The 10,584-nt window shown below is 33.6% G+C and overlaps 1 protein-coding gene across 1 annotated transcript; it reads left to right on the forward strand.

Moving 5' to 3' along the window:
• The first annotated feature begins 2,902 nt into the window (after positions 1-2,902).
• Positions 2,903-6,565, forward strand: LOC139902163 (uncharacterized). Its single transcript, XM_071884815.1, has 3 exons — positions 2,903-3,545; positions 3,605-3,994; positions 4,077-6,565. Exons 1-3 carry the CDS (start codon positions 2,903-2,905, stop codon positions 6,563-6,565), a joined length of 3,522 nt encoding a protein of 1,173 aa, XP_071740916.1.
• Positions 6,566-10,584: the final 4,019 nt, after the last annotated feature.

The following is a 10,584-nucleotide window of genomic DNA, read 5'->3' on the forward strand; positions in this document are numbered from 1 at the left end:
GGCATGAGACATGTTCAAAAGATGTAACAACTGAAGCGATGTCTACTTGAGGGGGAGTCAACTCCATGCTGCACTCTTTTTCCCTTAGCTAAAGTTTTTTTCCCACTGGGTTTTCTTTAGCAAGGTTTTTAATGAGGCAGTAACTTACAGTTGATCTTCAACAAACAAAATTGCTATCCAAGGGGGAGTGTTATAATATATAAATATATATATAAATGGATAGTCAATTATTGATACACAAAAGTAATATTATTGTATTACCTAAACTTGTGATATTTTTGCTATAAATAGCCATGAATGCAAGCATTAAACTTGCACCATTTTCTCACACTTACAAAGTGTTTCTTTCTTTCTCTCAATTATCATCTTTGTTCTTACACTTCATTATTAGCATTCTTAATCAAGAATCAAACCACTAAAGGTAGTTATAAGCCTACTGAATTATAACATCAAGAATCAAACCACTAAAGGTAGTTATAAGCCTACTGAATTATAACAGAAAAAACATAATAGAAACCTAAAAAAGAAATCGGTTTTTTGAAGTGTAAGATAAAAATAGGTTTCTAATTTTTTTTAACGGCGATATCTACATTTAATGCTCTCATTTGTCACCCACACACGCGTTATGAGGAAACCCAATTCGCGACGATGTTGGCAGTACCATCAAAGACATGCACTTTCTGTCCAAAACATCCCAGTTTCGTAGCCGAGGGGTACTTGCTAGCCGACGGTTAACAACTACTTTTGATTTCTTTGTTTTTTAGTTCATTTTCGTTGTGTACAACGTTCAGTTTTTGGGAAAATGATAAATATATGATTACTAATTATCATTATGGTCATTAATTAACATAACAAACGTAAATCATTCCTACCGACTAGAATATTCATAAAACAGCAAAGTTTACAATTTGAAATTTTATTTTTACAAGAAAAGGACAACAACAAAAAAAGAATAAAAATCAAAAAACATGTAATTAGGATAAGTGGCATTCACGGGTATTAGATATTAGATAAAGAGATAAAAGAAGGGTGGTTCAAGTTAAGTGACTTTCGTTGTGGTTTTGTCAATAAACGGTCACGCCATTTTAGTTCACATGTCAAACAACCGCTTATCACTTTCAATTCGTTTTTTACTATCACATGGCTTGTCGATAAAATATGTGGTCTCTATTTGTTAACAATTTTTATCTCTCGCAATTTAACAATAACTAATATGACGAGAACAGGTTAGCATGCATAATGAGCAAAAGAGACAAGATAGCTTAACAAACTATTATCATCGTAATCATTATTGATTGATTATGTGATTAATTAGTTCAATGAACGTGTTAACTAGGACATTTCACTTCGTTTAACAAATATATTGTAAGCATTACTGTACTAAGAACACCAAGAGACCAAGTAGACATTGTTCAAAGGGTACCCAAGTTAATCTGGGTATTAAGTGGAATTCGACGCAGGTTCAATCCTCAAAAAGGGGTTTCTCTTAATGCGGTTTTACCCCGACACGTGCCACGAATATGATCGATTGATCGGGTGGGTAATATTTAGTAGTTAAAATGTGCTCACAAATATTAGTATATATCAACCAATAAAATAAAATAAAAATGAACAGATATTTTTTATTTTATTTTTTTGTAAAAAAATTGGCTTTCCTAGAGGGACTTTGGGTGGGAACGCTGATGAAACGTCGGAGAGATCTTCGGTGGAGAGTGGGGGAACACCGAACTTCGGTGTTTCACTTCTTAAATTTTAACCACTTCTATTGCTCTAATTGAATGACAAAAACATGTAAGACTGTAAGAGAGAGTCCTCGGACTTTCGGTATCTAGCATAATTTTAGTTGAAATTAGTTGATAAATAGATACTACTCAATTCGAATTAAATTACCATATTGATCAAGTTTGCTTAAGGATAAAAGTTTTTCCGACCAAGAAGATGAAGAGGAGTTTCCAGGCTTTCCGGTGATCGGAAAATTTTTTCCGGCAACTGTCGTTTCAGATTCAAAAAGGTTTGCCACGTCAGACAGCTTTGGATTAAACAATGAAATTAATGATTCTAACCACAATTCATCGGAATCATCTGCCTCGGTCAACGAAAATCCCATGCCTAGTCCCGATGCTGAAGTTAACAAGACAAACCCCTCCATGAGTCAAGCAGTTAATGAAAATGACGTTAATGAAGTTGAAGAAACACAACCTGTTAACCTTATACCACCAAAAGATAAAGTTTTTGAGCCCATTTCCACCACAAGCCCAAAGCGCCTCAATTCTACAATCCCAAAAAACAATAGAAGTGTTAAGCACACAAATACCACAAGCCAAAAACAAACCAAGTCCAATAAGGCGAAACCCAAAAACAATACTGCTGGGCCTATTGAACTTGACACTCTGGGACTAGCAAATAGCTGTTTCAATCTAAACGAAATGGATCCAACAATCGAAAAAGGAGATAAAATCGAAGAATCGGTTTACATTTTCTCCTCCAAATTACAGACACCGTCAATTGATCTAAAACACAATCCCGCTCAATCAACTGCATCTCTTCAAACTTCAAAGGATTCGTATGTCTTCCCAAACAAAAAAAGGAAAAAGTCAGGCAATAGTGTATCAATTGAAGATAATTCGCAATCTACCAACGTAAAATTGAGCAAAGATAACACATGGGCAAATCTGCGCAGATGGAACGGATCTTCGAGGTTTCTACATATTAAATCAAAAGCAAGAACACCAAATAGGATAAAGAATACGAGAAGAGCTGCAAATTCAGGTAATTCAAAGACTATATCAATCTCCAACAGCTCAATGGATGTAGAGGAAATCGGGTCTAAACTTGGTCTCTCAAAAAGGCAGAACTCCTAACTCCAGGTATCTTTAATTCGAGCTCAATTAATTAATTAATAATGAAGATACTCTCAATTAACATAAGAGGGATGGGTAAAGAAGATGCTAACAAACTAATATGGTTTAAAAAACTTTGCAGAACTGAAAAACCGAATTTTATAGCTATCCAAGAAACAAAAAAGAAAAACTTTAGTGACTATTGGATTGAAAAACTATGGGGAAACTCTGAATTTTCATACGCTTTCAAACCTGCAGTTGGTAAATCGGGGGGCAATTTATTAGTATGGGACACGGCTGTGTACACTGCTATTCAAGTTGTAATTAGAGAATCCTTTGTTGCTGTTAAAGGCAAATGGAAGGACTCCTCTAATGAGTTAATACTAGTAAGTGTATATGGTCCCCATACTGATAAACTTAAACGAAAAATGTGGGCAGACCTCAATGAAATTCTTAATTACTCTTCCAATGCCATATGGGTTATATTTGGGGATTTTAATGAGGTGCGTTTCGAGTCGGAAAGAAAAAACTGCAAATTCAAAAAAAATAGAGCAGAACTTTTTAACGATTTTATAACTTCAAATTGTCTTATTGATGTTCCTCTTGGTGGTCGTTTATTCACACAAATAAGTGACGACGGGAAAAAACTTAGTAAAATTGATCGATTTTTAATGTCTGAAATTTTTTTCGAGTTATGGCCTCACTGTACAGCATCAGTTCTTGATAAAAAAAATACACTGATCACTGCCCTATAACACTTAAAGATGCGGAGTACAACTTTGGGCCCAAACCTATTAAAATTTTTGATGATTGGCTAAATCAAAAAGAGTCTGAATCTGTTATTTTGGAAGCTTGGAACAAAACTGTTTCGAGTAAAAAACCTGACTGCATATTCCGTGATAAGTTAAAAAATGTCAAACAAGATCTTCGAAACAAATTCTCAATCTCCCAAGATAAATTAAATCTAGAAAGAGACAATCTTTCCAAAGAAATTAAAGATTGGGAACTACTAGCAGAATCTGCTAATCTTTCTGATGAACAAAGAACTGATTGGAACACGGCTAAAGATAATTGGTTTCGTAAGGAAAAGTCGAGAAATGAAATGCTAAAACAAAAATCAAGGGTAAAATGGGCATTACAAGGAGATGAAAACAGTAAATATTTCCATTCAATTATACGTCGAAGACAGAAAAAAAAATAATATTAATGGGATAAATAATTCTGGGGTTTGGACAGAAAATCCAACATCTATAAAAAATGAAGCACATAATCATTTTCGTAAGCTCTTCTCTAAAAACTCAGATTGCAATTTAAAATTCAATAATTGGAATGGTAAAACAATCTCAAACTCTGATGCTGCTGACCTTGAATTACCTTTCCATGAAAATGAAATTTTAGAAGCAATAAAAAGTTGTGGGCAAACTAAGTCCCCAGGTCCCGATGGTTTCAATTTAAAATTCTTTTCGAAATTTTGGGATATTATCAAACCTGAACTCTTAAATGCAGTTAATTATTTCTGGGAATCTGGAGAAATTACAAAAGGTTATAATGCCTCCTTTATTGCTCTAATCCCAAAAACCAAAGATCCTCAGAACTTTTCAAACTATAGACCAATAAGTTTGATTGGTAGCTACTACAAAATTTTGTCAAAAGTTCTTGCCAACAGGATAAAGAAAACCATACCTGAATTAATTGGAACCGAACAAAGTGCTTTTATCCGTGGGCGATATATACTAGACAGTGTTCTAGTAGCCCTGGAATCAGTCGATGAACTTAAAGCAAAAAAAATCAAAAGTTACATTTTTAAGGCCGACTTTGAAAAGGCCTTCGACTGTATTAATTGGAATTTCCTTCTTGATATGTTATCACTCATGGGCTTCGGGAACAAATGGAAGAAATGGATTAAATCTTGCCTTTCCTCAACGTCTATCTCTATTCTAATAAATGGATCCCCAACGGATCAACTTTTTCCCGAGAGAGGTGTTCGGCAAGGAGATCCATTATCACCCTTCTTGTTCATCATTGCAAGTGAAGGCCTTAATTTCCTCCTTAATCAAGCTGTTAACAACAGCATTATTCAGGGAGTGAATATAGGCTCGGACAATATAACGGTTTCTCACCTTCAATACGCCGATGATACTATAATAATAGGGAAATGGAACAAACTTGAGGTCCGTAATACTATAAAAATCCTAAAGAATTTCGAAAATTTATCTGGTTTAAAAGTCAACCTTAACAAGAGTTGTGTGTATGGTATTGGTACAACAAAAAACGAACTCACCTTGTTAGCATCTTGGTTTGGATGCAAAGAGGGTACACTCCCGTTCACCTATCTTGGGCTCCCGATCGGGGCCAATATGAAACGACAAAGCAACTGGTCACCTATCATAGAAAAATTTAACAAACGTCTAACGGATTGGAAAGCAAAAACGCTTTCATTTGGCGGAAGATTAACTCTCATAAAGTCGGTACTAAGTTCTCTCCCTTTATATTATTTTTCACTATTTCAACCTCCTAATATCATAATAAATAAATTAGAAAGCATCCGTCGTGATTTCTTTTGGGGAGGATCGGTTGATAATAAGAAAATGGCATGGGTAAAATGGGATAATATTTTATTACCTTATAAATTGGGCGGTCTTAATATTGGGGCTCTTAAAAATAAAAATTGGGCTCTTTTGTGTAAATGGTGGTGGCGTTTCCTAAATGACGATAACTCTCTCTGGGTCCGGGTCATAAAAAGTATTTATGGTAAATCGGGGGGTTTGGGTATAATTTCTTCCGTTGATAACTTCAACAAAAACTTTATCGGTAGAACTTGGTATAACATAATTAATCTCGGGCCCTCCCTAAGCAAGCTAGGGTGGGATTTCTCTAACTCTTTTTGCAAAGTGATAGGTAGAGGTAATAATACAAAATTTTGGCTAGAACCTTGGTGTGGACCGGAAACGCTCAAAGATAAATTCCCAAGGCTATTTAGACTTGAAAGCAACAAAATGGCTGAAGTGGCAGAACGTGTATCTTGGAGTAATAATGAACCAATATGTAGCTGGAATTGGACTTCCCAACCGAGAGGGAGAACTGGATCTGATATTAACACTTTAATCGACAAAATAAAAAAGGTAACACCTACTGGCAACGAATATGTTCAATGGAATTGGACTTCAAGCTCAGATGGTAGTTTTACAACCAAAAAATGCACCATTATTCTTACAGAAGTCACAAATGCAAGTATTCAATCTCCGGTTCCAACAATTATTAATAATTTGTTACCTCAAAAAATTGGAATTTTTGTGTGGAGGGCAAAACTCAACAAACTTCCCGTAAGAACGGAACTAGACAAACGGGGCATTGATTTGCATTCGGTAAGATGTCCTGTTTGTGATGAAGATATTGAAACAATAGAACATTCTATGCTAAAATGTAAAGTTGCTATTGAATTATGGGATCGTATCCGTAAATGGTGGACACTTAATTCCATCAACATCTCGAGTATATCCGAAACTTTTGAAGACAAAAATCCAAACATTAGCTCACCTCAAGGTCGTAAAATATGGCAAGCGATCACGTGGGTAACCGGTTACACATTATGGAAAAATAGAAATGAATGCGTTTTTGGAAGAAAAAAAACAAGTCCACGAGTGCTTCATTGTTCAAGGATATTCAAGCTAAAAGTTTTGAATGGGTTTCTTCTCGGTGGAAAAAAGGAAACATCGAGTGGTTAAATTGGTTATCTAATCCGTTATCATATGCTGTCTCACAAACAAAGAAAAAAGGAATCGGCTAAGAACTCAATGAAGAAACACGCACGAGATTAATGAATAAACCTTCCTGCTATCATTCTGTTTGTCTTTCGATTCATAAGGTGCATGGACTTAAGGTTTAAATGGGCTGTTACAACCTGCTTTGTCATCGAATCTCGATACTGTGGCTAGTAACAGGCCAGCTTGGTTTCAAGTTGAGCCTTAATTCTTTTTTACACTTTTTGAGTCAATATGGTTGTAGATTGAATTGTAATTCTATATAGTATCCTGCATGTTGTACATTGTATTTTATATCATCAATAAAAATTTTATCTGCTTTTCAAAAAAAAGGATAAAAGCATGATGCATAAAAGATTAGGCTAATTTGTTGGGTACAATGTATTTTAGGTAGTTTAACTAGTTTTTATCTACGAACCGATTTCTTGAATTCTATCTATTTTATTTTTATATAGTAAAACAAATAGAAAAATAGGATTTAATTAACTTCCCGTGTATAAATAAGTCCATTCATTTTGTCCTTATTTGTTGAACTTAATGCCTATAAATTCTTTCCTTTAAACATACACACATCTATTGAGGTTAGAACTTAGAAGGGTGGAAATGGCATCCAAAGTTTGTGCTATTATGATGATGTACATGTACATTGGAATGATGTTTCTTCTGTTGGAAAAATTGGTTGGAAAAAGTGTGTTTCACCAACTTTTGGACACAAATTAATATATAATAAAGTGAGATATATTAACGACTATTTAGTGGGTTTTATAGCCACTAATGAGAGCTTTAAAACAAACTAAAGTGTGTCTAAAACGGGTTAATGGTGAATGAGATATCGCGTCTCAAAGTTGCTAGTTTAAGTGCAAAGTAGAAGCAAGTTTCAAATGGAATGAAACTTGTCCCACATAGGAGTGGGAAAGAACTATTATGTAGTATATAAGAGGAGTCCCACATAGGAGTGACAAATAATTTTTCTTGTTGCCCAAGAACAAATCGTTTATTATTTTTGGTTGATTCTGAAAAATCGTTTCCTCTTATATGTTTACGTTTGCACTATAAATACCAAGCTTTGGTATTGAAAAAAGATATACAAATAGTTTTCTGTCTTCCTTCGTAGCAGCTACAGTCTCCCTGTTTTCGTTCGTTTTTTAGGCAAGTTCTCTCGTCCGGCAGTACGCTGTTTAGAACCGGTGTACCCTGGGAACAGACGTTGAATCTGTTTAAGGGAATTGTGTCAAACACAAGCCCGGTTCAACCCTCCTGTTATTCGGTTTGATCGATTTATTTTTCCAGTTTATTTTTATATATTTGTATAGCATGTTCTTTATATGAATCTTAATAATAATCATGTTTATGTTCTCTGTTTCGTATGCATATTTTATAACATCTTCTTCTTGTTCCAAGCAACTATGTAAGTTGCAATCTCTTTTTTCTTATTTTTTTTCTGCTTCTGTTGCTAATTCATTTCATATAAATGTAAATGATATTATTAATATTTTAACATTAATTCTCTTTTTTAGTAAATACTAACGGATTAGGTTGAGTATCTTCGAAAAACCTTACCTTTTCTCCAACTAACTTGAAACGTAAAATACAGTTTTAAGCTAACCCTTTTATCTAATTAGCTAGCAAGACTGTCATGAACATGGGCATAATAATTTAGGGTTCTTAACATAAATAATTTGGTTTTAATATTTAGAGTCCATATAGAATTATTGTTATCAAATCTTTCTACGTTTTGTTTTTTTACCTATGACATAACGAAATGGGGGCAGGAGAGTCACATGTGACTGAAAATTCAGTTACTTTTACAGTCGTTGATTTCCACCAAATGACCACAACATAAACACCTGACTAGTGTTGTATGAATACAAAACATAATGCTGTTTTTGGTATTTTATACAACTATATACATGTCCTTATTTTGTTTTTTTCCAACGTTCCTCTGTAGTAACACTTATGTCGGAATTATATATGCTATTTCCTGGTAGTGACACCCTTTAATATTATCAACTTAAAGAATGTTCTAGTTAAAAGCACACATAGCATCCGTAAGATTATTGATGTTTGTTATAACATTTACGTTTCAGGCAAAATCAATAGCTTATTCACCGGCACCTCAACCCCAACCTCCGGGCAACTTCTCCATGGTATATTTTTTGTCTTTGATCTCTCATTTAGTACATTGTGAAAATTAAGGATTCTAACAAGTTTGGTGCAAGTTACAAGATAAATTTGAAAAACTCTAACTTTGTTTTGAGAAAACTTTGGAAATTTACTCACCCCCACGTACCACTATCTATACACATTTTTTCACTCATATATCATAGCCAAATGGTGCACTTTTTGATTAAAAAGTGATTTTTGACTGTGATTGTATTTTATTTCTGTTACAATTCATCAAGTCCTGCCACCTCAGGAAATAGATAGCAGCTAACGCTGCTTTAGAAATGGTCTACGCATGTCTACTTCCGAACTTGTACTAATAACTTTGTCATTCAAAGATCAACTCAATACCATTAGGCTAATTGCCATTGGATAGAAACACTAACTCCAGGCTTTCAACAATTAGCTTTTACACATACATGCGATTTTTGGGTTTATAAATACTTTTAACTCTTAATTTAGCATATGTTTTAGAGATTATAGCATACATTTTTTGTGTATCAAGCAATTACCATCAAATAATTTAAAATCTTTACCCTCGAAGGAATCATTCATAGATGAATTCAGTTCCATTTAAAACAATCAGTGAACCAAATGCACCCTAAAGTGGTTATGTTTGATTATAAGAAAAATGAATTCAGGCACCATAAGCACCTGACATACTTAATGAGTTACTGGAAATAATACTCCGTATTTGCTTTATTGCTAAATTTTTCGATGCAGAGTGTGCACCATTATGCACAAATAGGTGCTCGAAAACCGCCTTCAAGAAGCCATGTTTGTTCTTTTGCAAGAAATGTTGTGCCACATGCTTATGCGTGCCTCCCGGAACCTACGGGAACAAACAATATTGTCCATGTTACAACAATTGGAAATCCAAGAGAGGTGGCTGATAGTTAAAGCTAAGGTGTATAAAATACTATTAAATTTTACCAGGAAATACTATTAAATACGATACAATTTTACACAAGATATTTATTTATTTATAGAATGGATATACTTAAACCTTGCTACAACACTTATAGGCAGTGTACCTAATCGTACAGTAGTGTAGTTTTTAGTAAGTCCGGTTCGTTTCACAGGAAAAAATCTTTAAACAAAGCTTAACGCTATATTAGTTTTATTTTATAAAAATACAAATATATATATAAGTAATATTATTATTATAAAAAGGGGGTTTTTACCGTTTAATGACCGGTTTGTCGATTTTAAAACTTAGTCGCAGTTAAAACCTAATGTAAAATATTAAAAATAAATAAAAGACTTAATTTAAAGCGTAAAGTAAATAATGATAATGAAATTGTGATAAATAAAAGTGCGATAAAATAAAATTACGATAATTAAAGAGTACGAAAATTAAAAGTGCAATTAAATACATTAACAATAAATAAAAGTGCGATAATTAGAAGTGCAATTAAATATAAAATAAAGGAAATTAAATATGAAATAAAAGAATTATGCTTATTTAAACTTCCGTAATCATGATGTTTGACGTGTTGATTTTAGTTTATTCCCATGGGTTAATTGTTCTTTGTCCTGAATTATTTAATATGTCCATACGGATTTGTCCATAATAGTCCATCAGTCATAAATATAAAGAGCGAAAGCCTTCGTCAAATTATTCTTATTCCCGAAGTCAAATATTCCAACTAATTGGGGATTCGAATTGTAACAAGGTTTTAATACTTTGTTTAATGAATACACCAGGTTATCGACTGCATGTAAACCAAGGTTTTACTACTTTGTTAGCAATTACACCAATTACCCTTGAATGTAATTCACCCCTGTTTCAACAAGTCTATTAACTATTAATCCAGTTC

Source organism: Rutidosis leptorrhynchoides, chromosome 3 (assembly GCF_046630445.1).
Source record: "Rutidosis leptorrhynchoides isolate AG116_Rl617_1_P2 chromosome 3, CSIRO_AGI_Rlap_v1, whole genome shotgun sequence".
In the NCBI taxonomy this organism is placed as follows: domain Eukaryota; kingdom Viridiplantae; phylum Streptophyta; class Magnoliopsida; order Asterales; family Asteraceae; genus Rutidosis; species Rutidosis leptorrhynchoides.